Raw genomic sequence first — 27580 nt, forward strand, 5'->3', positions numbered from 1 at the left:
GGTAGTAGGTATGACCAGGGATGTTCTCTTGATAAATGTGTGAATTGGACCATTTTCCTGTCCTGCTAACCATTCAAAATGTAACAAGTACTTTTGGGTGTCAGGGAAAATGTATGGAGTAAAAAGTACTTTATTTTGTTTAGGAATGTAGTGAAGTAACAGTAATCAAAAATAAAAATAGTTTTAAAAAAATACTTAAGTAGTACTTTAAAGTATTTTACTTAAATAAGGATCGGCCCTGAAGCAAGGATATGCATTTTCTTGGTTTCATTTGAAAGGAAACACTTTGAAGTTTGTGGAAATGAGAAATTAATGTAGGAGAATATAGCACATTAGATCTGGTAAAATATAAAACAAAGAAAAAAACAATTGTTTTTATGTATTTTTTTGTACCATCATCTTTGAAATGCAAGAGAAAGGCCATAATGTATTATTCCAGCCCAGGTGCAATTTAGATATTGGCCAATAGATTGCAGCAGTGTGTGTGCAAAGCTTTTTTCTGATCAAATGAACCATTGCATTTCTGTTCAAAATTTTGTATCAAGACTGCCCAAATGTGCCCAATTTGTTTATTAATAATTTTTCATGTTCAAAACTGTGTACTCTCCTCAAACAACAGCATGGTATTATTTCACTGCAATAGCTACTGTAAATTGGACAGTGCAGTTAGATTAACAAGAATTTAAGCTTTCTGCCAATATCAGATATGTCTATGTCCTGGGAAATGTTCTTGTTACTTACTACCTCATGCTAATCGCATTAGCCTATGTTAGCTCAACGGTCCCGCAGGGGACCCACCACTCCTGAAGAAGTTTGTACTTTACATCACTGTTCGTGCGTGTGCGCGCGTGTGTATGTGCAAGCGCATTTGTCCTCCCACACTCGGTCCCGGCGGTGCGCGCGCCCCCGATCTCGGCTGAGAGACTCCGCTGTGAAGTGTGGTCATGTGACCGGCTCGCAAAACACAGCCAGACGGTTTCAGGAGACCAAATGCCAGCTTCATTGAACAAGCTCGGTTATCGAGAATAGAGACAGGAGGGACAGACGTTTCCAGTGTGCAGACACACACATAACAATACACAGAAAGCTCTGGGGAACTCGGGGAAAAGGACATTTTCACAGCCTCAAGAACTTCGGTAGGAGAAAGCAGAAAGAAGACCAATCGTTTCAAATATAAATCAAGGGCAGTGGACACGCGGGAGTTGATTATTCATTCCGATAACTTGTGGAATTATAAGGGTAACAACAATTTTAAAAAACTACCTCTCCGCCATTTCATATTTGTATTAAATTGTTCCTTTTCTTTTTAATTTTATTTTATCACCTGTCCTCTGAAGAGCTGACAGCCAGACGGTGTAGTAGAATTGCAGTGCAGTGCGTAAAGAAACTGAACGCAGCACCAGGAGACGGAACAGCTCACTGCGTTTACCAACAAGAGACAGTGAGGAGTGAGCGAGAGACCGACTGATTTTTTTTGTATTCTTGTATTTTTTATATCATATTTATTAATTTATAGCCTACGCGAACATATTTATTTTTTTCCAATTGTTGGTTCTGTTTGGGTCAGATTTTTTTCTTCTTCATTTTTTGGAATATGGTTGGGGAAATGGAATCGAAGGAGAAACCTAAGCCCACCCCAGACTATCTCATGCAGCTCATGAATGATAAGAAACTGATGAGCAGCCTTCCCAACTTCTGCGGGATTTTTAACCACCTCGAACGGCTGCTTGATGAAGGTAAACTTGGGATCAATGTGTGTGAATAGACAAGCACTCTAAATTGAGGTTACACATATGGTAGGGTATGCGCATGGATCCTACAGACCGAGTTTCTCATAGTGAAAGCGCAGTCTCCCTTCCTTTTTTTGTTTTGTTTTTACATAGGACGGCGTTGGGAGTATTTGTTGCTTTCTGTGGACTGGAATCATGAGCCATACATTTTACAGAGGCGTGAATGTGTTGACATAATTGGAAACATAGTTATAGCAATGCAGACACAACAGTAGGCTAGTTTACAGTTCTGAATTGTTGCAAATACCCTGGTTTGCATTCGTTTTACTCAAGCCTCCTAACCTTGAGGCGTTTCACTTGAAAAGTACACTGATACTTTTATTATTTTATGTTGCCATTAAAAGGAGGATTAAAAAGGTGAAACCATATAGCCTACCTAAATATAAATACATTAAAAATATAAATATATAATCTGATTGGTGATTCACATATTCTCCAAAGAGTTATTCTAGAGTTAACCTAAACTGGATATAGCATTTGGACTCAAATTCAAGTTAATAAGTCAGTAATGCATGAGGTGGCAGAGAAAAATGACATCTGTTTACATGTGGAAAATAGTTTTTTGAAGAAATGTTTAAATCTCTATCTGATATGGTACTTTGTCCCTACACAGCTAATATTTGAAGCAGTTGCACTGTTACCCTCACAGCACGATGAAGTGAAGAAACATTTCTCACTCAGCGCATCCAAACCGTCTTTGGCGCATGCTATTAGGCCAAAGTATTTTTCTGTGTTTCCTGTACTTCTGTGTCAACAATCATCATCATGAAGTGTATATTCTAGAATCTAGATGATATAGACAATAATGTGTGGGAGTTAGAGTACTAGAGAGACTATTGGGGAATTTGGTGGATTAGGCGCCAGGGGGCTGGCTCCCACTGGGTTTATCCTTCATCTTCTTCTATCTTCCATCTCTTTGGGTAGCCAACGTCTCCCCCCCCCCCCCCCCCCCCCCCCCCCCGACATTCTGCTGCTATGTTTCACCATTTAAATTATTTAGGCTTACTAGACTAGTTTATAGACATCAAACTTTTGAATGGGCTCATTAGAGCGAGGTTTTATTGGAAGCGGGGAGCCTTCTGAGATTAGGACAGGGTTTTATGCTTTTCAGTTCATCTCCAGAGCATGTAATGCCGTTCACTGTGGTAACCGCCTTGCTTCGCCTCCATAGGCTATATACCAGCAATTTCAGAAATGTTTTGGTGATTTCGGAGTACGGTTTCTTTAGTGTGCATGTAAAGATAATTTGTTCATTTAGTTTCTTTAGGCTGTTCTATTAGACGATTGGTTGGGGGGAAAGTGTCATCTTATCACATGAACATTTTTAAGAACACTTAATGAAGGACTTCTAGCTGCCCATATCAAATCAACGGGTGTGGAAAACAAGTGCTTTCTGTAGGTTTTTGCTGTCTGGCATATTCATCCGGTCAGTGGAAGGTTAGGCCTACATGCTGCAGCTGATTTGGGGCTAGGCCGTGACAGGAGAAACAACACACTGAATGTAGCCAAAGTTAAATAGAAGTCTGTGCATATTATTGTCAATCTGCCATGTCATATGTTCATGAATCTTCATCCTTACCATTCAATGATCAGCTCAGACGAGAGACCCACGGCCTCAACCCACGTTCTTGCGGGGTCTAACCTGTCTGAATGTGCCGGTTAATCGCAGACGCACTCTCTCACGAGTTTTTGCTTTTCGCGTTGGTCTTGGTCTGAGGCATCAGTGCTTGATGGAGCTGCTGGCTGCGCTGGTGTGAGTGAGGGGCGGGTCGAAGGATGCTGGATTTGGGTGGTGCTGGAACACAGCTGTGTGTGAAGCAAGACGATCCCTTTGCACAGCACTCCCACTCATCTGGAAAGCCTTGCGTATTTATTCCACACTAAGTCACAGGACAGACTAGAAAAAGGAACATCATGTGAATACATTCCCAGAGACCATACAGATGTAGGATCTTCATTTGAGCCAGTTTGCCACAGCATGAAAATACTCCTGGAGTAACAGGAAATGGTTTATAGTTAATGGACATTTTCTTTGTAGGAGTTGATACGTGTGTCATTTGGGCAAATCAAGTCAGACATTTTAGAGTGGAAATTACACCCTTTAGAAGCCTTGTTAAACCTTGAATACACTACACATGTGCATTTTCTGCAATGCAGAAAACGTATAATTTGTAGGTGTTGCTGTCTGTTTGTGTCTTCCTGTTAGTCTGTTCTGTATGTGACTGATAAGGTAGGTCATTATGAGTGCTGTGACGTGCAGACAGACAGAGAGATGTCTAAGTCAGTACATATACCTTCTGATCAGAGGGAGGAGGGAGACACTGGTTTCACTTCCTCTATTGAACTCAGCCCTGACTTCCAATAATACCACAGACGACATGTAGTTAAATATAGTGGAATCAGCCCCTGTCCATTCCCCTTAGCTCTTTATGTGTGTGTGTGTGTTTTATCTGATCAATAGAAATAACAGATAGTTATTCTTCAAATCAGTCATTGATTTAGCCTATATGCCACGTGCATCCACTGCATGCGTACTGGGTTAGTAAGGGACATTACAGTGTTGCAGTGATACAGTGGGTTTGATTCTGTTTGTGTGATCTGACTACACGTATGTGTCTGAGTGTCGGGTAATGTACAACAACATACAATCTGATTTTGAATAGGTAGGGCGAATTCACATATACAATATCCTCATTGCACTAGTCTGCAGCTGTGCTTTTCTGTTGCCAGTATCACCCGGGCAACGCTAAACCACTGGCTTCTGCAGACGTCAGCGCTATTCCGCCTTCTAAAGTTGGGGCTGGCGCATAAAATATCGTCTGCAGCTTGTGCTTGGCCTCAACATTGATCATACGTGACGCTCCAGGTCGGTGTTTTCTTCTCCCCTCCGTTGTGATCTGCTGTAGTGTGCGCTGAAGAATGAAACTAGATAAATGAGTATGGTGATGGAGGGCTATATCTCAAGCCCACAGAGGACACGCTTTATAGGAGATAGTTGTCTGATAGCCCCAGTCCACCTGTGTGTATCGGCTGCGAGTGGCAAGTGATAATAGAGGAAGTCTGTCTGGGGAAGGGAGTGTGTGCCTGTGTGTGTGTACTTACATATGTGTGTATAATCTGTCGCCTTTAACAGCCTCCTGTTATGATTTTCTATACTGAACAAAAATATAGAGTTACAGTTCATATAAGGAAATCAGTCAATCAATCAATTGACTCCTCCGCAACCCCCCTCCCCCCGACGATCCTGCAGGTGACGAAGCCGGATGTGGAGGTCCTGGGCTGGCTAGGTTACACATGGTCTGCGGCTGTGAGGCCGGTTGGATGTATTACCAAATTCTTTAAAACAACATTGGAGGTGGCTTATGGTAGATAAATTAACATTCAATTCTCTGGCAACAGCTCTGGTGGACATTCCTGCAGTCAACATGCCAATTACACACTCCCTCAAAACTTGAGACATCTGTGGTGTTGTGTGACAAAGCTGCACATTTTAAAGTGGCCTTTTATTGTCCCCAGCACAAGGTGCACATGTGTAATGATAATGCTGTTTATTCATCTTCTTGATATGCCACATCTGTCAACTGAATGGATTATCTTGGTAAAGGAGAAATGCTCACTAACAGGGATATAAACAAGTTTGTGCACACAGTTCTGGGATTTCTGGGATTTTTTATTTCTGCTCATGAAACATGGGACCAACACTTTACATGTTGAGATTATATATTTTTTCAGTGTAATTTAGGTCTCACACGTGTCATAATCAAAGCTATTCAGCGTGAATTCGCTATTAGTTGGTGTTTTTCTCCAGTGACATTCAAGTGTGAATGCCTGCTTGTGAGTCATGGTTTTAGAATGCTGATGAGGAATCTCTGCAATTCAATTTCACTCCATGAGCTCACTCTGGGTTAGGGATTTACATTGTCGTCTGTGTCAGTGTGACTGACTGGGTTTGAATCCGGGTAATCTCTGTGCCACAAGACTATGTTAGCCCTCTGAGCTATAGCCTAGGCATTAGCTCGGGGAACACAGGTGTCCAGCAAGGTAACTCATCACCGTACCCCCATTATTAATCATACTAGATAGGGGTGTCCTAGGCAGGCGATTACGTCCGTTTCAGTGACGTTACTACCGAACCTTGTCTAGATGTTCATGGTCAGAACGTATCAGTGACCATATGACTGAGGTAAAAGTTGTCCCGGTCGGTACTGTTCGGGTGTGTGAGATGAGTCCCCTCATCTGAGCACTGAACCCTGAGCTGTCACCTGTGAGTGATGTTCCTGTGCAGTGGCCCGGGGCAGACGCCGCCGCTGAGTACTGAATGCACAAACCCAGGCCGTTGTTAGTGCAGATGAATGCTCTCAATGGACAGTCAATGCAGCCAGGCATGCAGGGCTGCTCCGCTCTGTAACAAAGGTGATGAATTGAATCACTGCTAGAGGTACTCAGGTACTCTAGTATGTTTGTCCCAGTCCCTGAAAGTCCAATACACACTCAAATGGAGAGGAGGAGAGGAGTGTTGCAGAGATACAGATGTGAGAGAGCACAGTAAGGTCAAGGCACTGATGAAGTACTTTTTTGGTGTGTGTGTTCTCCCCCCACTGTATTTGTTGTTAAACCAAAATGATTTGCACACATTAACTGTCTATAAAGTGTGTGAAAGCCAGCGGTGTAAAGTACTTAAGGAAAAATACTTGAATGTACTATTTAAGTTATTTTTTATTTTTTTAACTAGGCAAGTCAGTTAAGGACAAATTCTTATTTTCAATGACGGCCTAGTGGGTTAACTGCCTGTTCAGGGGCGGAACGACAGATTTGTACTTTGTCAGCTCAGGGGTTTGAACTTGCAACCTTCCAGTTACTAGTCCAACACTCTAACCACTAGGCTACCCTGCCACCTGTATCTGTACTTTCCTCTACTATTTATATTTTTGACGACTTTTACTTCACTACATTACTATAGAAAATAATGTACTTTTTACCTTTTTTTCTGACACCCAAAATTACTCGTTACATTTCAAATGCCTAGCAGGACAGGAAAATTATAAAATTCATGCATTTATCAAGAGAAAGTCCCTGGTCATCCCTACTGCCTCTGATCTGGCAGACTCACTAAACATAAATGCTTCATTTGTAAATGATGTCTGAGTGTTGGAGTGTGCCCCTGGCTATCCATCATTTTTTTAACATTTTATTATTGTGCCATCTGTTTTGCTTCATATAAAGAATATTAAAATGTTTTCTACCTTTATTTGAAACCAAATACAATAATATTTTACTAGTTGACTTTCACTTTAACTTGAGACAATTTCTATTATAAGTATATTAAGGTATCTTTACTTTTACTCGAGTATGACAATTGGGTACTTTTTCCACCACTTGTGAAAACTAATTTATCCTCATTGAGTTAGTAGCTAAGTGTTATTGTCTTTTCTGTTGGTACAGACCACTAGCACCCTGGGAAATCACATTGAAGAGTGAACATGCTTTTACTAGAATGACGGTTAACAAGAAACAACCCACTTGGCACAGACGTCAATTCAATGTCTATTCCATGTTGATTCAATGTCATTTTGTTGAATTTACGTGGAAACAACATTGATTCAACCAGTGTGTGTCCAGTGGGAAGTTGACTTCCCCTGGGTAGTTAATGTTTCTCTAGCCAGACAAGAAGAAGACTAACTAGAGTTCATCAAATGTATTCAGAGTCTTAGGCAGACAGAAGCAGACTGATATCAGCGAATGGTAATCACACACAGAGGGATGATTCCAAGGTCTGCTTTTCGCCATTAAAAGTTGTGGAAGGATGCAGTTTGATCTCAGGGCACTCTCTATATCTCTCCATAATTGTAGCTTTCTGTGTCTGCCTCTGCTTCACTGTCTCTCACTGTCTCTTTCACTCTTCTATGTCTCTCTGTCTGTCTGCCTTGACCTCTCTCTCTTGCTTGCTCGCTCGCTCTCGTTCTCTCTCTAGCATCAAGGAGTCCCAGAGAGACAAGAGAATCCTTCCAGCTCCTCTCACAATTAGACAAAGTGGTCCTATTCATCACATAATTGGAGTAATTCATTATTTCAGAAGTGAAGTGGAGTTGGGTGTGGGGGCGGGGTCAAAGTTAATTTATTCAGAATTAACTTGGATCCTGTCCCTGTGTTGTGGAGTAACGATCCCGCCTCTTACTTACGACATGCACTGCAGCATTAGGATGAACGGGGAAAAGTTCACTTAGGGATAAGTATGGTGAAGATGATGGTGAATTTTGACCTGGTTATTTGATATGGTGTATTGTTGTCTATGCAGCAGCAAAACCTGTGATATCCCTTGTGTGTGTTTAAAAAGCACATCTTCCGTATTGAGTCTGTAGGTATCAACAGGTTAGTATGAGTACCTGAACCCAAGTGCTGTGGCAGATAGACTATCAACTTTATTTAAACAAACGGGACTCTAACTCTGACTCTCAAGCGGGACTCTAACCCGGAAGCTTACAAGAAATCCCGCTATGCCCTGCGACGAACCATCAAACAGGCAAACCATCAATACAGGGCTAAGATTGAATCATACTACACCGGCTCCGACGCTCGTCTTATGTGGCAGGGCTTGCAAACTATTACAGACTACAAAGGGAAGCACAGCCACGAGCTGCCCAGTGACATTAGCATACCAGACGAGCTAAATCACTTCTATGCAAGCAACACTGAGGCATGCATGAGAGCATCAGCTGTTCCGGACGACTGTGTGATCACGCTCTCCGTAGCCGACATGAGCAAGACCTTTAAACAGGTCAACATACACAAGGCTGCGGGGCCAGACGGATTACCAGGATGTGTGCTCCGGGCATGTGCTGACCAACTGGCAGGTGTCTTCACTGACATTTTCAACATGTCCCTGATTGAGTCTGTAATACCAACATGCTTCAAGCAGAACACCATAGACCCTGTGCCCAAGAACACAAAGGCAACCTGCCTAAATGACTACAGACCCGTAGCACTCACGTCCGTAACCATGAAGTGCTTTGAAAGGCTGGTAATGGCTCACATCAACACCATTATCCCAGAAACACTAGACCCACTCCAATTTGCATACTGCCCAAACAGATCCACAGATGATGCCATCTCTATTGCACTCCACACCTCCCTTTCCCACCTGGACAAAAGGAACACCTATGTGAGAATGCTGTTCATTGACTACAGCTCAGCGTTCAACACCATAGTTACCCTCAAAGCTCATCACTAAGCTAAGGATCCTGGGACTAAACACCTCCCTCTGCAACTGGATGCTGGACTTCCTGACAGGCCGCCCCCAGGTGGTGAGGGTAGGTAGCAACACATCTGCCACGTTCATCCTCAACACTGTTGCTCACCAGGGGTGCGTGCTCAGTCCCCTCCTGTACTCCCTGTTCACCCACGACTGCATGGCCAGGCACGACTCCAACACCATCATTATGTTTGCTGACGACACAACAGTGGCAGGCCTGATCACTGACAATGACGAGAAAGCCTATAGGGAGGAGGTCAGAGACCTGGCCGGGTGGTGCCAGAATAACAACCTATCCCTCAACGTAACCAAGACTAAGGAGATGATTGTGGAGCACCGAGCACGTCCCCATTCTCATCGACGGGGCTGTAGTGGAGCAGGTTGAGAGCTTCAAATTCCTTGGTGTCCACGTCAACAACAAACTAGATTGGTCCAAACACACCAAGACACGCACACACACACACACACACACACACACACACATACACACACATACCTTTTTTTTCTCGCACCATTGGTTAGAGCCTGTAAGTAAGCATTTCACTGTAAGGTACACCTGTTGTATTCGGGGCACGTGACAAATAAACTTGTATTTGTTTTGTAAATGCATTGTTTCAATATGGAAATACATTGTTAAACATAGGCTATAGAATTAATACTGATATAGGGGCTAGGCCTACTGTAAATTGCAGTCTGGACATGGACATGCCAAACGTAGTCAATAAGCAAGATTAAATTCACTAGGCTATTGATGAATCAAATCTAATAAAACTTTATTTGTCACATGCGCTGAATACAACAGGTATAGATAGACCTTACTGTGAAATGCTTACTTACAAGTCCTTAACCAACAATGCAGTTTTAAGAAAATAGAGTTAAGAAAAAAATTGAAATGTTAAATAAGTAACACATTAAAATAACAATAATGAGGCTATATACAGGGGGTCAATGTGCGAGGGTACAGGTTAGTCGAGGTAATTTATCCATGTAGGAAGGGGTAAAGTGACTATGCATAGATAATAAACAGCGAGTAGCAGCAGTGTAAAAACAATGTAAATAGTCCAGGTGGCCATTTGATTAATTGTTCAGCCGTCTAATGGCTTGGGGGTAGAAGCTGTTCAGGAGCCTTTTGCACCTAGACTTGGTGCTCCGGTGCTGCTTGCCGTGCGGTAGCAGAGAGAACAGTCTATGACTAGCGTGACTGGGGACTTTGACTGGAGTCTTAGACAATTATTTGGGCCTTCGTCTGACAACGCTTAGTATATAGGTCCTGGATGGCAGGAAACTTGGCCCCAGTGATGTACTGGGTCGTACGCACTACCCTCTGTAGCGCCTTACGGTCAGATGCCGAGCAGTTGCCATACCAGGCGGGGATGCAACTGATCAGGATGCTCTCAAAGGTGCAGCTGTATAACTTTTTGAGGATCTGGGGACCCATGCCTAATCTTTTTAGTCTCCTGAGGGGGATAAGGTGTTGTCGTGCCCTCTTCACGACTTTCTTGGTGTGTTTCTACCATGATAGTTCGTTAGTGATGTGGACACCAAGGAACATGAAGCTCTCGACCCGCTCCACTACAGCCCCGTCGATAAGGCCCAAAAAGAATGATTAATTCAAATAAAATCATAATAAAAACTTAACAACAACTTGTTTTAAATAGGCAATGTCTATATACAGTTACAGGTACCATAATTGCTCCCCGTTGGCTTATAATACAGACAAGGCAACTTAGACTATGTAGAGTTTTACGCACATCCAAACTTTTGACAGGAGCTGGATAAAGATCCAATATAAAGAGAAAGGAGGCATGTCCACTCACCGTTATACAGCTCGCAAATGTCATGTTTTATAATCATCATGGAACCATCTGACAGATCATATTTACACTTCTCCAGAAATAGCAGGAGAAATCACAATACATTCAAGCCATGTACGTTCTCACCATAAACCCATGGACGGTGAATCTTTCTCCTAAGTTTGTTTTTTTAATCAAATTAAACGACAAACAATCAATCTGATTTTTAAACCAACAACAATATTTCTAAATAGGACCGGGTCAGAAGCATGATGTCATAAATTGCATCTCTCGTTCCATGAGCATAAGGCAATGTGTGCACACTTAGTCCTAAGGGCTCTTCAGCAGGAGGTATGAATGCTTGTCCTATCCATTGAATAGAGTTCATTTAATATTATAAACTGGGTGGTTCAAGCCCTGAATGCTGATTGGCTGACCGTATACCACGGGTATGACAAAGCATTTATTTTGACGGCTCTAATTACGTTGGTAACCAGTTTATAATAGCACCTCGGATGTTTGTGGTATATGGCCAATATACCACAGCTAAGGGCTGTATCCAGACACCCCCTCTTGCCTTATTGCTTAAGTATACACTAACCCTACACTAACCCTACAATAAGCTTAGTTATAAAAAACCTGTAGCCAATCTAGTTATTTTTTTATTGGCTTCAACTTGGAAATATTCGTCTACACACATTGCATTCACATTGCATTCACAAGCCATGGACAATTGGACATTGCCCAAGAGCTATAATTAGATTAGCCTACCATCGCCTGATATGGCCTATTAGTGACTTTGCCACGTAAAAGGTAAACAAACGAAAGAGCTAGGCTACAAGCGGATTCAGCACCAAGGACAGAGATCGGAATTCCCGCAATTTGACAGTTAGGTCCAACTGATGAAAGTGGAAGGTGTAATCTATCAACAAAATAATGGATCAAGGAGAACCAATAAACAGTCTTGTAATAACTGTATGTTCCTAAACAGACTTCCACATGGATCTAATTAGTCCAAACCTTTCACAGAAGCTGCATGGACAAAAATATTGTCCAATAAAAAGAAAAAACTGGAATGTCAGTTGACTGTTTTGCTGCTCGTGATATTTGAATGAAACATTGGTCATATGTTACTGATTAGGCTGCTCTGCTGGCTAAATCGATTCCGTGACCCATTGCGTTGCCGCTAAGATCCGCTTTTGGTGTGTCTTAAATATCACCAGTAGCGCTGCCTGTCATTGGCACGTTGGTACACCTTTTTAAGGACACACCTCAAATATTTCCACCCCTCCCACCTCACCTCAAGCGAGCTGATGTAAGGCAGGTCAATTACAAAGCGCTTGCTTTTACAAGACAATATTGCGTAAGACCGCGCGTTTGACACTAGCGCCGCCTTAACAAAGTCACATTTTCCAGCCCGAAAATAGAGTCCTATATATGTTAATGTGATCTATGAGAATGCACGATAGCTATGTATGTTAACTATGTATAATAACGGCCCGTCATAGACGCTCCGTCAAGTGAAGCGATAGAGGCTTTCCCTCATCCTTTTAATATGATCCTTCTCTTCTGTCTGAGGCCAACTGAAGAGGGCTGACATTCAAAAGGAAATGAGCTAAGAGGCTCTCTCCCTAACCCCGCCAACCCCCACTCCAACCACCCATTGCCCCCCTTAGCACCTTGGACTGAGATGTATCCACAACAGCCAAAGGTCACGGGGTCAACGTGCTATTAGCTTAGTCAAGAGAGTAAACAGTCAACCTCACGAGACAATCAATCACGGTTTTTATTCACTCTATTCTTTAGAGTAGACCGCGACGGCTCTATTAACCACGCTCTTTATTATTCCGTATCATTTCGCTGTGCTTCCTGCGATAGCACCATTATGAGTGAATACATCAGTGTCTACTTCTATAATGCATTCACATTTCTCATTTTAAAAGCACTCTCTGTAATTGAAACCCTTTTCCGCCACAGAACGCTGAGTAAGTAAGTCATTGGCAGGGTTACAGTATTACGGCTGTGTGGGGGGAGGGGGGGGGGGGTGGTTGAGGTTGAGGGGTAGGCACGAATAAAAGCATGTGAAGAGAATGGATGAAACCTATTGATTGAGACATGAAAAAGCTGAAATGCCCAGGCAACGAGTGACCTAATTTTTATCAATAGGTTTTGCTCTCACATCGTTTATCATCCTCTTGCTGCTTCTGCTTCCCCTCAGATGTATTGAAGCCATTCAAGTCATTATTCTCAAGGAAGTCACATCTTAGGGCAGTGGTATTCACATTTTTTCAGTGGGGACCCCATTTTTTTCTGACAGAATTTCTTGGGACCCCATTTAACAACCTAACCTTCAATTCATTCATCAAAATGAAACCAATAAAATACATTATATCAATAAGGTTGTATTTTTTGAATGATATTTTTCAAAAACCCATACAATAATCTGTACTCTTCATTTTTTTGTTCCTAAAAAAATAAATATATATACAGTTGAAGTTGGAAGTTTGCATACACTTAGGTTGGAGTCATTAAAACTAGTTTTTCAATCACTCCACAAATTTCTTGTTAACAAACTATAGTTTTGGCAAGTTGGTTAGGATATCTACTTTGTGCTTGACACAAGTAATTATTCCAACAATTGTTTACAGACAGATTATTTCACTTATAATTCACTGTGTCACAATTCCAGTGGGTCAGAAGTTTACATACACTAAGTTGACTGTGCCTTTAAACAGCTTGGAAAATTCCAGAAAAGTATGTCATGGCTTTAATTGGCTTTAATAGGCTAATTGACAACATTTGAGTCAATTGGAGGTGTACCTGTGGATGTATTTCAAGGCCTACCTTCAAACTCAGTGCCTCTTTGCTTGACATCATAGGAAAATCTAAAGAAAGAAAAAATTGTAGACCTCCACAGGTCTGGTTCATCCTTGGGAGCAATTTCCAAACGCCTGAAGGTACCATGTTCATCTGTACAAACAATAGTACGCAAGTATAAACACCATGGGACCACGCAACCGTCATACCGCTCAGGAAGGAGACGCGTTCTGTCTCCTAGAGATGAACGTACTTTGGTGCAAAAAGTGCAAATCAATCCCAGAACAACAGCAAAGGACCTTGTGAAGATGCTGGAGGAAACAGGTACGAAGGTATCTATATCCACAGTAAAACGAGTCCTATATCGACATAACCTGAAAGGCCACTCAGCAAGGAAGAAGCCACTGCCCCAAAACCGCCATAAAAAAGCCAGACTACGGTTTGCAACTGCACATGGGGACAAAAATCATACTTTTTAAAGAAATGTCCTCTGGTCTGATGAAACAAAAATAGAACTGTTTGGCCATAATGACCATCGTTATGTTTGGAGGCAAAAGGGGGAGACTTGCAAGCCGAAGCACACCATCCCAACTGTGAAGAATGGGGGTGGCAGCATCATGTTGTGGGGGTGCTTTTCTGCAGGAGTGGCTTGTGCACTTTACAAAATAGATGGCATCATGGGGGAGGAAAATGATGTGGATATATTTAAGCAACATCTCAAGACATCAGTCAGGAAGTTAAAGCTTGGTCGCAAATGGGTCTTCCAAATGGACAATGACCCCAAGCAGGCTTCCAAAGTTGTGGCAAAATGGCTTAAGGACAATAAAGTCACGGTTTTGGAGTGGCCATCACAAAGCCCCGACCTCAATCCCATAGAAAATTTGTGGGCAGAACTGAAAAAGCGTGTGCAAGCAAGGAGGCCTACAAACCTGACTCAGTTACACCAGCTCTGTCAGGAGGAATGGGCCAAAATGCACCCAACTTATTGTGGGAAACTGGTGGAAGGCTACCTGAAACGTTTGACCTAAGTTAAACAATTTAAAGGCAACGCTACCAAATACTAATTGAGTGTATGTAAACTTCAGACCAGCTGGGAATGTGATGAAAGAAATAAAAGCTGAAATAAATCATTCTCTCTGCTATTATTCTGACTTTTCACATTCTTAAAATAAAGTGCTGATCCTAACTGACCTAAGACAGGGCATTTTTACTAGGAAAAATGTCAGGAATTGTGAAAAAACTGAGTTTAAATGTATTTGGCTAAGGCGTATGTAAACTTTCGACTTCAACAATATATATATATATATATATTCAGTTGAAATCCTCAGTACCCCCTCCCCCACGACTTTGAATTCCACTGTCCTAGAGGTTTAAGGTTGACATCTTAATCTGTAAATCATATTATATTGTGTGTGTGAGTGCACTTGTGTGCCCTCTGGGTCTGCTTTAGCCAAATTAGGGCTCGCGTCTACCCTTTCTCTCAAATCACAGCACATATGTTGGATTGGACCACCTGTTTAGATACTGCAATGTTAATTACCCCACTGTAATTAATTTAAAAAGCTAACAAAGTACAGCGCTGCAGTGAAAGCTTTTAGCGTCCTGTACAACTGTGAATGCTTCAAACCTTCAAGAGGGCATGTCTGCTATGTCAGTCTCTCTGACCACAGGCTATTTTTCTTCCACTTCTCAGTACAAAGTTAACGCTTCAACACTTTCTGGGATTGTTGTTTGCTTGGGTAACCTAAACGATTGATGTGTTTTCCCTCTGTCAGCAGCTCCAAGTTCAAGGTGTAGTAGGAGATACCTTTTATAATGGAATCTAACCTCTTTCTGAGGCGATTTTCAAATGTTCTGGGCTGAGGCGATTTTCAAATGTTCTGGGCCGGTGCCCAAGCCTCGCCCTAAAGGACATTCAAAGGTATTCACCTAATGAACCATCTATTCGACCCCCCCCCCCCCCCCCCCCGGTTTAATGCTGATAAAGAGAATCGAGACCCGGCTGTGAAAAATGAGCAATCTTTGACCTCAATTATCCCGGCTCACTAACGGCTCAAAGGAACGATGGAGTATTCTCTACTCCTCTTCTGAAGGTGGATTATAAATGTTTTATGTTTCAGCTGCGAGATGTCAGATTAGTTGAAATACTGTAGGCCTATCTTTAGTTGAAATACTGTAGGCCTATCTTTAGTTGAAATATTGAGGTTGAGACGTGTGAAATATATCTTTGGATTAGTTAAGATGAGTTATGATACTGCTCGCAACATGGGATTTCTGTGCTCCAAAATGTTATTCGTCCTACACTAAAACGTTTTATTTTGGCTCTGAAACATTTTTTGTGGTTTTGCTTTCTGAGGGCTGAAAATGTTTTGTCAATCATTTTCGGAGCTGCAATCCTCCGTCCGACCTCCCTTGCCCTAAACATGTGACATCTGCAGCCACGCATTCACAAGCATTAAACCATTAACTCTTTAACCGTATGTCTTGTGACGGCACAACCCAATTATGTCAACCCAAACCAAAGCATGCAGAGCAGCACAGGAATGTTCCATCAGTGTTTTGCTGTTCATCCAGAAATGAAATCACTGAGTGCAGTTTGTACGTCATGCATTGTCTTAGACTAAAATACTCTGAAACAAAGCTATCAGTCTCTCCTTGTCTCATAGTGTTTCACAGTGTCCTAGCTAAATGTGACCAAGGGTCAGCATAACTGCCTACTAATGTTTGTCCAGTCCTATACAGCCATAGTTGTACATTTACCAAATTTGGTTCAGTATCTCAGTCGCATGTTCAGTATCTCTGTGACTTGCATTAGCTCAGTATCTGTGTCTCTTAAGTGTCTCACATTAGCTCAGTGTTTATCCATGTCTCATATCATCACGTTGTCTCACTCTATCCCAGTGCCTCTCATTGTCTCACGTTGTCTCACTCTAGTTCAGTGTCTCTCATTCTCTCACGTTGTCTAACTCTAGTTCAGTGTCTCACGTTGTCTCACTCTAGTTCAGTGTCTCTCATTGTCTCATGTTGTCTCACACTAGTTCAGTGTCTCTCATTGTCTCACATTGTCTCACTCTAGTTCAGTGTCTCTCATTGTCTCATGTTGTCTCACTCTAGTTCAGTGTCTCTCATTGTCTCACGTTGTCTCACTCTAATTCAGTGTCTCTCATTGTCTCACATTGTCTCACTCTAGTTCAGTGTCTCTCATTGTCTCACGTTGTCTCACTCTAGTTCAGTGTCTCTCATTCTCTCACGTTGTCTCACTCTAGTTCAGTGTCTCTCATTCTCTCACGTTCTCTCACTCTAGTTCAGTGTCTCTCATTCTCTCACATTGTCTCACTCTAGTTCAGTGTCTCATTCTCTCACGTTGTCTCACTATAGTTTAGTGTCTCTCATTCTCTCACGTTGTCTCACTCTAGTTCAGTGTCTCTCATTCTCTCACGTTGTCTAACTCTAGTTCAGTGTCTCACGTTGTCTCACTCTAGTTCAGTGTCTCTCATTGTCTCATGTTGTCTCACACTAGTTCAGTGTCTCTCATTGTCTCACATTGTCTCACTCTAGTTCAGTGTCTCTCATTGTCTCATGTTGTCTCACTCTAGTTCAGTGTCTCTCATTGTCTCACATTGTCTCACTCTAATTCAGTGTCTCTCATTGTCTCAATTTGTCTCACTCTAGTTCAGTGTCTCTCATTGTCTCACGTTGTCTCACTCTAGTTCAGTGTCTCTCATTCTCTCACGTTGTCTCACTCTAGTTCAGTGTCTCTCATTCTCTCACGTTCTCTCACTCTAGTTCAGTGTCTCTCATTCTCTCACATTGTCTCACTCTAGTTCAGTGTCTCATTCTCTCACGTTGTCTCACTATAGTTTAGTGTCTCTCATTCTCTCACGTTGTCTCACTCTAGTTCAGTGTCTCTCATTGTCTCACGTTGTCTCACTCTAGTTCAGTGTCTCTCATTGTCTCACGCTGTCTCACTCTAGTTCAGTGTCTCTCATTCTCTCACGTTGTCTCACTCTAGTTCAGTGTCTCTCATTGTCTCACGTTGTCTCACTCTAGTTCATTGTCTCACATTGTCTCACTCTAGTTCAGTGTCTCTCATTGTCTCACTTTGTCTCACTCTAGTTCAGTGTCTCTCATTGTCTCACGTTGTCTCACTCTAGTTCATTGTCTCACATTGTCTCACTCTAGTTCAGTGTCTCTCATTGACTCACGTTGTCTCACTCTAGTTCATTGTCTCACGTTGTCTCACTATAGTTCAGTGTCTCACGTCGTCTCACTCTAGTGCAGTGTCTCACGTTGTCTCACTCTAGTTCAGTGTCTCTCATTGTCTCACGTTGTCTCACTCTAGTTCAGTGTCTTTCATTGTCTCACGTTGTCTCACTCTAGTTCAGTGTCTCTCATTGTCTCACGTTGTCTCACTCTAGTTCAGTGTCTCATTCTCTCACGTTGTCTCACTCTAGTTCAGTGTCTCTCTGCTGCCTGTCTTCCCTCCAGTTTATCCTTGCCCAGGTCTGTTGAGAAGTGCTAGTGAGCCGAGTGAGCCTTGCGGCCATCAGGCCAGCCCCGGGGCACGTGGCGTCCATGTCACTGTGACACTGTGACCATATGCTGGTCTCCCTGCTCAGCCCAGCACCATCCTTACTCCTGGCCCATTTTTAGCCATCACCACTGAGATTCATCATTTCCTTTGTGTCAGCACCTCCTGAGGCAGCAGCTGCTCAAAAGCAGCTCCGTACACTCACGGTATAGCCATGCACATACACGCGTACAAACACATTTAATACTGCCCTTTACATACGTACAGCATGAGGCTGCTGAGAGGAGGACGGCTCGTAGTAATGTCTGGGACGGAGCAAATGGAATGGCATCAAGCACTTGGAAACCATGTGTTTGATGTATTTGATACCATTCCACTGGTTCCGCTCCAGTCGTTCCCACGAGCCTGTCCTCCCCAATGAAGGAGCCACCAACCTCCTGTGACGTACAGCATGTACCGGTCCACAAGCTGACTTGAGGTGATTGGCTGAGCTTCTGCCCTAACCACAGTACAGCTTATCACAAAATGTACAGCCTTGCTCTTTTACTGTAAATAGTGCAGAAATAACTGCATTGTGCGAGCATGTGCGTGTGTGTGTGTGTGTGTGTGTTAGAGGTCGACCGATTAATCGGAATGGCTGATTAATTAGGGCCGATTTCAAGTTTTCAGAACAATCGGAAATCGGTATTTTTGGGCGCCGATTTGCCGATTTCTATTTATTTTTTTATTTTTATACCTTTATTTAACTAGGCAAGTCAGTTAAGAAACACAGTCTTATTTTCAATGACGGCCTAGGAACGGTGGGTTAACTGCCTTGTTCAGGGGCAGAACGACAGATTTTCACCTTGTCAGCTCAAGGAACCAATCTTGCAGTTAACTAGTCCAACGCAATAACGACCTGCCTCTCTCTCGTTGCACTCCACAAGGAGCCTGCCTGTTACGCGAATGCAGTAAGGCAAGGTAAGTTGCTAGCTAGCATTAAACTTATCTTATAAAAAACAATCAATCATAATCACTAGTTAACTACACATGGTTGATGATATTACTAGATATTATCTAGCGTGTCCTGCGTTTCATATAATCTGACTGAGCAAACAAGCATACAAGTATCTAAGTATCTGACTGAGCGGTGGTAGGCAGAAGCAGCCGCGTAAACATTCATTCAAACAGCACTTTTGTGTGTTTTGCCAGCAGCTCTTCGCTGTGCGTCAAGCATTGCGCTGTTTATGACTTCAAGCCTATCAACTCCCGAGATGAGGCTGGTGTAACCGAAGTGAAATGGCTAGCTAGTTAGCGTGCGCTAATAGCGTTTCAAATGTCACTCGCTCTGAGCCTTCTAGTAGTTGTTCCCCTTGCTCTGCATGGGTAACGCTGCTTCGAGGGTGGCTGTTGTCGTTGTGTTGCTGGATTGAGCCCAGGGAGGAGCGAGGAGAGGGACGGAAGCTATACTGTTACACTGGAAATACTAAAGTGCCTATAAGAACATCCAATAGTCAAAGGTTAATGAAATACAAATGGTATAGAGGGAAATAGTCCTATAATTCCTATAATAACTACAACTTAAAACTTCTTACCTGGGAATATTGAAGACTCATGTTAAAAAGGAACCACCAGCTTTCATATGTTCTCATGTTCTGAGCAAGGAACTTAAACGTTAGCTTTCTTACATAGCACATATTGCACTTTTACTTTCTTCTCCAACACTTTGTTTTTGCATTATTTAAACCAAATTGAACATGTTTCATTATTTACTTGAGGCTAAATAGATTTTATTGATGTATTATATTAAGTTAAAATAAGTGTTCATTCAGTATTGTTGTAATTGTCATTATTACAAATAAATAAATAACAATTGGCCGATTTAATCGGTATCGGCTTTTTTGGTCCTCCAATAATCGGTATCGGCGTTGAAAAAAATCATAATCGGTCAACCTCTAGTGTGTGTGGTCTTGTTCTTCTGTCCTCATAGGGACCTGAAGTCCCCACAAGGATAGGAAAAAAAGTATCCCTCGTAGGGACATTTCCCACGTCCCCATGAGGACAAAGGCTATTTTAAACTCATGGACAAGTTTTAGGGTTACCGGTAAACATTGTTTCCATATGTTTGATGTGTTTGGTACCGTTGCATTGATTCCATTCCAGCCATTACAATGAGCCCGTCCTCCTGTAGCTGCTCCCACCAGCCTCCTCTGGTGCATACATGCTCTCTCTCTCTCTCTCTCCGAGTATTGCTATTGTTGTCTTTGTCTGTGTGTGTATCTGTCTATGTATGTGTCTGTGTGTATATCTGCCTGTGTGTTGCTGTGTGTGTTGCTGTGTGTGGGTACAGTCGTTGCGGTATGTGATTAGGTAGCACGGTGGATAATGAGGACGGTCAGCCCTGTCTTCCTGATCAGGCGGCCGGCCGTCTGTACCAGCATGCAGTGGTTTTCAAAAATCTAATCAAATCAAATGTTATTAGTCACATGCGCCGAATACAACAGTTGTAGACCTGACAGTGAAATGCTTACTTATGAGCACATAACCGACAGTGCAGTTTAAAAAAAATACGGATAAGAATAAGAGATAAAAGTAACAAGTAATTAAAGAAAAAAAATAACAATATATACAGGGGGGTGTCGGTACAGAGTCGATGTGCGGGGGCACCAGTTAGTTGAGGTAGTATGTACATGTAGGTAGAGTTAATTAAAGTGACTATGCATAGATGACAACAGAGAGTGGCAGTGGTGTGGATGGGAGGGCAAATGTGAATAGTCTGGGTAGCCACTTGACTAGATGTTCAGGATTCTTATGGCTTGGGGGTAGAAGCTGTTTAGTAGCCTGTTGGACCTAGACTTGGCGCTCTGGTATTGCTTGCCATGCGGCAGCAGAGAAAACAGTCTATGACTAGGGTGGCTGGAGTCTTTGACAATTTTCAGGGCCTTCCTCTGACACTGCCTGGTATAGAGGTCCTGGATGGCAGGAAGCTTGGTCCCAGTGATGTACTGGGCCGTTCGCATTACCCTCTGTAGTGCCTTGCAGTCGGAGGCCGAGCAGTTGCCATACCAGGCAGTGATGCAACCATGCTCTCGATGGTGCAGCTGTAGAACCTTCTGAGGACCCATGCCAAATCTTTTTCAGTCTCCTGAGGGGGAATAGCGTTTGTCGTGCCCGCTTCACGACTGTCATGGTGTGCTTGGACCATGTTAGTTTGTTGGTGATGTGGACACCAAGGAACTTGAAGCTCTCAACCTATTCCACTACAGCCCTGTCGATGAGAACGTGGGCGTGCTCTGTCCTCTTTTTCCTGTAGTCCACAATCATCTCCTTTGTCATGTTGAGGGAGAGGTTGTACTCCTGGCACCACACGGCCAGGTCTCTGACCTCCTCCCTATAGGCTGTCTCATTGTTGTCGGTGATCAGGCCTACCACTGTTGTGTCATCGGCAAATTTAATGATGGTGTTGGAGTCGTGCCTGGCCGTGCAGTCATGAGTGAACAGGGAGTACAGGAGGGGACTGAGCACGCACCCCTGAGGGGCCCCTGTGTTGAGGATCAGTGTAGCGGATGTGTTGTTACCTACCCTTACCACCTGGGGCGGCCCTTCAGAAAGTACAGGATCCAGTTATTGAGGATCAGCATAGCGGATGCGTTGTTATCTACCCTTATCACCTGGGGGCGGCCTGTCAGGAAGTCCAGGATCCAGTTGTTGAGGATCAGCATAGCGGATGTGTTGTTACCTACCCTTACCACCTGGGGCGGCCCTTCAGGAAGTCCAGGATCCAGTTGTTGAGGATCAGCATAGCGGATGTGTTGTTACCTACCCTTATCACCTGGGGGTGGCCCGTCAGAAAGTCCAGAGGGAGGTGTTTAGTCCCAGGGTCCTTAGCTTATTGATGAGCTTTGAGGGCACTATGGTGTTGAACGCTGAGCTGTAGTCAATGAATAGCATTCTCACGTAGGTGTTCCTTTTGTCCAGGTGGGAAAGGGCAGTGTGGAGTGGAATATAGACTGTATCATCTGTGGATCTGTTGGGGCGGTATGCAAATTGGAGTGGCCCTAGAGTTTCTGGGATGACGGTGTTGATGTGAGCCATGACCAGCCTTTCAAAGCACTCATGGCTACAGATGTGAGTGCTACGGGTCGGTAATCATTTAGGCAGGTTACCTTAGTGTTCTTTGGCACAGGCACTATGGTGGTCTGCTTAAAACATGGGAGAGATTGAACATTTCAGTGAAGACACTTGCTAGTTGGTCAGCGCATGCTCGCTGTACCCGTCCTGGTAATCCGTCTGGCCCTGCGGCCTTGTAAATGTTGATCTGTCTAAAGATCTTACCCACATCGGCTGCGGTACAGCTGTTGCTCGCATGCGTGTTTCAGTGCTATTTGCCTCGAAGCGAGCATAGAAGTAGTTTAGCTTGTCCGGTAGGCTCGGGTCACTGGGCAGCTCTCGACTGTGCTTCCCTTTGTAGTCTGTAGTGGTTTGCAGGCCCTGCCACATCCGACGAGCATCAGAGCCAGTGTAGTACGACTCGATCTTAGTCCTGTATTGATGCTTTGCATATTTGATGGTTCTTCTGAGGTCATAGCGGGATTTATTATAAGCTTTCGGGTTAGAGTCCCAATCCTTGAAAGTGGCAGCCCTAACCTTTAGCTCAGTGCGGATGCTGCCTGTAATCCATGGTTTCTGGTTGGGGTATGTACGTACTGTGGGGACGACGTCATTGATGCATTTATTGATGAAGCCAATGACAGATGTGGTGTACTCCTCAATGCCATTGGAGGAATCCTGGAACATATTCCAGTCTGTGCTAGCAAAACAGTCCTGTAGCTTAGCATCTTCTTCATCTGACCACTTCTTTTATTGATCTAGTCACTGGTGCTTCCTGCTTTAATTTTAGCTTGTAAGCAGGTATCAGGAGGATAGAATTATGGTCAGATATGCCAAATGGAGGGCGAGGGAGAGCTTTGTATGCATCTCTGTGTGTGGAGTATAGGTGGTCCAGAGTTATTTTCCCTCTGGTTGCACATTTAACATGTTGATAGAAATGAGGTAAAACTGATTTAAGTTTCCCTGCATTAAAGTCCCGGCTACTAGGAACGCCGCCTCTGGGTGAGTGTTTTCTTGTTTGCTTATGGCGGAATACAGCTCATTCAATGCTATCTTGGTGCCGGCCTCTGACTGTGGTGGTATGTAAACAGCTACAAAGAATATAGATGAAAACTCTCTCGGTAGGTAATGTTGTCTGCAGCTTATCATGAGAAATTCGACCTCAGGCGCGCAATGGCTCGAGACTTCCTTAGATATTGTTGTTTACAAAAATACATAGACCGCCGCCCCTTGCCTTACCAGACGCCGCTGTTCTATCCTGCCGGTACATCGTATAACCAGTCAGGTGATATTGTCGTCGTTCAGCCACGCATCCGTGAAGCATAAGATGTTACAGTTTTTAATGTCCCATTGGTAGTTTAATCTTCCCAATAACTCGTCCATTTTATTGTCCAAAGATTGCATGTTTGCGAGCAGAATTGAGGGGAGTGGGGATTTATTTGATCGCCTCCTACTCCTCAGAAGGCAGCCCGCCCTCCGGCCTCTCTTTCTCCGCCTCCTCTTCACGCAGATCACTGGGGTCGGGGCCTGTTCCCGAGGGAGCTGTATATCCTCTGCCTTGGGCTCATCAGAGTCGTGAAAGAAGAAAAAGGATTCTGCTAGTCCGTGGTGAGTCATCGCAGTCCTGATGTCTAGAAGTTATTTTCGGTCATAAGAGACGGTAGCAGCAACATTATGAACAAAAATTGTTTAAACAAAAAAAGTTACAAACAACGCAGATAAACGAACCCGTAAAGCATCTCCCTTCTGCTTCGGTGCCATTTTGACTAAAATACTCAACTGGCTCTGATGCTAGGCTCTGCTACTATGCTCTGCTACTAGGATCTGCTACGACAGTAGGCTCTGCTGCTAGGCTCTGCTACTACAGTAGCCTCTGCTACTATGCTCTGCTGCTAGGCTCTGCTACGACAGTAGGCCTTGCTGCTAGGCTCTGCTACGACAGTAGGCTCTGCTGCTAGGCTCTGCTACTACAGTAGGCTCTGCTACTATGCTCTGCTGCTAGGCTCTGCTACGACAGTAGGCTCTGCTGCTAGGCTCTGCTACTACAGTAGGCTCTGTTACTATGCTCTGCTGCTAGGCTCTGCTACGACAGTAGGCTCTGCTGCTAGGCTCTGCTACTACAGTAGGCTCTGTTACTATGCTCTGCTGCTAGGCTCTGCTACTAGGCTCTGCTGCTAGGTTCTGCTGCTAGGCTCTGCTACTACAGTAGGCTCTGCTGCTAGTCTCTGCTACGAGGCTCTGCTGCTAGGCTCTGCTGCTAGGCTCTGCTGCTAGGCTCTGCTGCTAGGCTCTGCTACTAGGCTCTGCTACTAGGCTCTGCTACTAGGCTCTGCTACTAGGCTCTGCTAGCTCACACCACTCCGCAACACTAAGCTAATTGAAGTGAGTCTGTGCCAGAGCAGGCAGTGCAGGGTGCGCATCCCCCCCCCCCCCCCTCCTCCTCTTTTCTACTCCCTCTCTTCTCTTCTTCTTGACAGGGAGTGTCCCTGCTCATTTTTGTCAGAGCGAGAGGTTTCAGGAGACTTTCTTTAGGCCACAGCTGGTTTGTGCCCACCGGGCCCCTGAGTCAATAATGGCAGTGGGATATGAGCTGCGGCCTGCCAGCTGGGCATTTATATATGGCACCCTGTCCCCCAATGACACAGCCTCCTAGTCATCTGAAGACCGTCATCTGAAGGGTGCTTGCTGGTCCCCTATTATCTGACCTTTGAACTGGTCTTCCTAGTTCCTCTCCATGTATTCTCTAGAGAGAATCCACAGCCATTAGGGGTCTAAACTAGAGCAGTATATATTTTCATAGAGGATAATGAGGCAACTGGACCGTACACAGAGATGTATCTCCCTATTTGCCCCCCAAAATGGAATCATCACTAATTACTAGAGCTGAAGTCCGTCTTGTGATGGATTGATTTAGCTGGGATCGGAGCTCTGTATTCGTAGGTGGACACAAAGCAGGTACACTGTAGAGAGAGGGAGGGGGCAAAGGATGATTATTATTATTCTGAAGAAAGCACAGGTCCAGATGGCATCTCTGTTTGAGCACTCACCCTCATCCCCCCGTCCTGACTGAACCGTCACTCTCGATGTGGTCGCCACTCACAGAGCCCAGTAATTACAAACACAGGAGGGTGTCAGGACGATACTCTCTGTCTCCCTCTCTCTCTCTCTATCTCTCTCTCTCTCTCTCTCTCTCTCTCTCTCTCTCTCTCTCTCTCTCTCTGTCTCTCTCTCTCTCTCTTTCTCTCTCTCTCTCTCTCTCTGTCTCTCTCTCTGTCTCTCACTATTTCTGTATCTCTGTCTCTCTCTGTCTCTCACTCTCTCTCTCTTTCTCTCTCTCTCTCTCTCTCTCTCTCTCTCTCTCTCTCTCTCTCTCTCTGTCTCTCTCTCTCTCTCTCTGTCTTTCTCTCTCTCTCTCTGTCTCTCTCTCTCTGTCTCTCTCTCTCTCTGTCTCTATCTCTCTCTCTGTCTCTATCTCTCTCTCTGTCTCTATCTCTCTCTCTGTCTCTCTCTCTGTCTCTCTCTGTCTCTCTCTGTGTCTCTCTGTCTCTCAATTCAATTCAATTGACTTTATTGACCTGGCAAGTTCATTATTACTTACATTGTCAAAGTATACATATCGCAAATATATAAATAAAATGAAAATATATATTGATTTATAAAATATATTTATATATAAATAAATGGTGGGACCAACAGCAATAATAATAGTAGTAGTGGACATGGGATTACCATTAACAACAACTACAACAACAATATTAATGAGAACAACAATACATTAAAGCAATGGTAGTGGACCAGTGTCAACATGACTGAAAAGACTATCTCTCTCCCATGACCGAGAAGACACATGACATGGTATGAAAGATAAACTTTGCACTTTTCACTGGCTGTCCCTCAGGTTGTGGCAGGAGGACACATATTTGGCTGCCAAAATGACACATTTTGGCTTTTCACCCAATAAATATTTGATCTTTTATAGTTTCAAATTCTTTGTATTGAGTTAGATTTTTGGGAAATAAATATTCTCTTAGGTCTGAGTATTTGTCACAGTGTAATAGGAAATGCAGCTCTGTCTCTACCTCTCCCCTGGAGCAGAGTGAGCACAGCCTGTCCTCTCTGGGCAGCCAGGTTTGCCTGTGACGACCGGTCTCTATAGCCAGACTGTGCTCACTGAGTCTGTACCTAGTAAATGTTTTCCTCAATGTTTTTCTATCAGTCACAGTGGTCAGATAGTCTGCCACCATGTACTGTCTGTTTAGAGCCAAATAGCATTGAAGTTTACTTTGATTTTTTGTGTTGTCTTTCCAATAGGTGATATATTTTTCTTTTTGTTTTGTGATGATTTGGTTGGGCCAGATTTTCTGAGTGCTGTCCTGAGGCTCTATGGGGTTGGTTTGGGTTGGTGAACTGAGCCACAGAACCAGCTGGCTGAGGGGACTCTTCTCTTGTTTCATCTCTTGACATTGTAGAGCTGTGTGATGGAATGTTTTGGGGTCACTTGTTTTTAGATGGTTGTAAAATTTGATGGCTCTTTTTTAATTCGAATGAGGAGGGGTTATTGGCCCAATTCTGCTCTACATGCGTTATTTGGAGTTTTTCTTTGCACTTGCAATGGTCTTGCAAAACTCTGCATGCAGCATTTCAATTGGATGTTTGTCCCATTTGGTAAATTCACTATTAGAGATTGGACCCCATACTTCACTGCCATATAGAGCAATTGGTTCTATAACTGATTGAAAAATTTGGAGCCAGATTCTAATTGGAATTTCTATTTTGATGTTCCTTTTAATGGCATAGAATGCTCTTCTTGCTTTGTCTCTCAGCTCATTCACAGCCATGTGAAAGCTACCTGTGTTGCTGATATCTAGTCCCAGATATGTGTCGTTTTTGGTGTGTTCTAATAGAACTGTGTCCAAATATAATTTATATTTGTCATCCTTATTTCCAGACCTTTTTTGGAATATCATTATATTTGTTTTTTTTAGGTTAACGGTCAGAGCCCAGGTCTGACAGGTGCTGCTGCCTCTCTCTCTCTCTCTCTGTCTCTCTCTCTCTGTCTCTCGCTCTTTGTCTCTCTCTCTTTGTCTCATGTGCTCATGCTCTCGTTTTTTCTCTCTATCTCGGTCTCTCGCTCGCTTTCATTCTCTAACTTTTTGTCATTTCTGTCTGCATGTCTCGATCTTCCTCTCTGGTGTGTGTGCTGCCCTTACCATAAAGGAAGGTGATATCATATCATGTCAGTCTGGTGAAGAACGCGGCCTGCTTAGGGCGCCAGCTGATCACAGCCCCACACACACACGTGGACACACGC

The 27580-nt window shown here is 43.6% G+C and overlaps 1 protein-coding gene across 4 annotated transcripts in view; it reads left to right on the top strand.

Moving 5' to 3' along the window:
• Positions 1-914: 914 nt before the first annotated feature.
• The window catches only part of qkib (QKI, KH domain containing, RNA binding b), a 91666-nt gene continuing 65000 nt past the window's right edge, over positions 915-27580 (top strand). For 3 of the 4 annotated variants that reach the window (XM_036983106.2, XM_021608459.3, XM_090237741.1), the window contains exon 1: positions 915-1736. In XM_036983106.2, the coding sequence (XP_036839001.1) occupies positions 1595-1736 (142 nt within the window). In that variant the 5' untranslated portion in view covers positions 915-1594. The remainder of the gene's footprint in view (positions 1737-27580) is intronic. The other variant, XM_090237768.1, reaches the window with a different exon arrangement.

The sequence above is a fragment of the Oncorhynchus mykiss genome, chromosome 1 (genome assembly GCF_057628025.1).
Source record: "Oncorhynchus mykiss isolate SJ-2025 chromosome 1, ASM5762802v1, whole genome shotgun sequence".
Classification (NCBI taxonomy): Eukaryota; Metazoa; Chordata; class Actinopteri; order Salmoniformes; family Salmonidae; genus Oncorhynchus; species Oncorhynchus mykiss.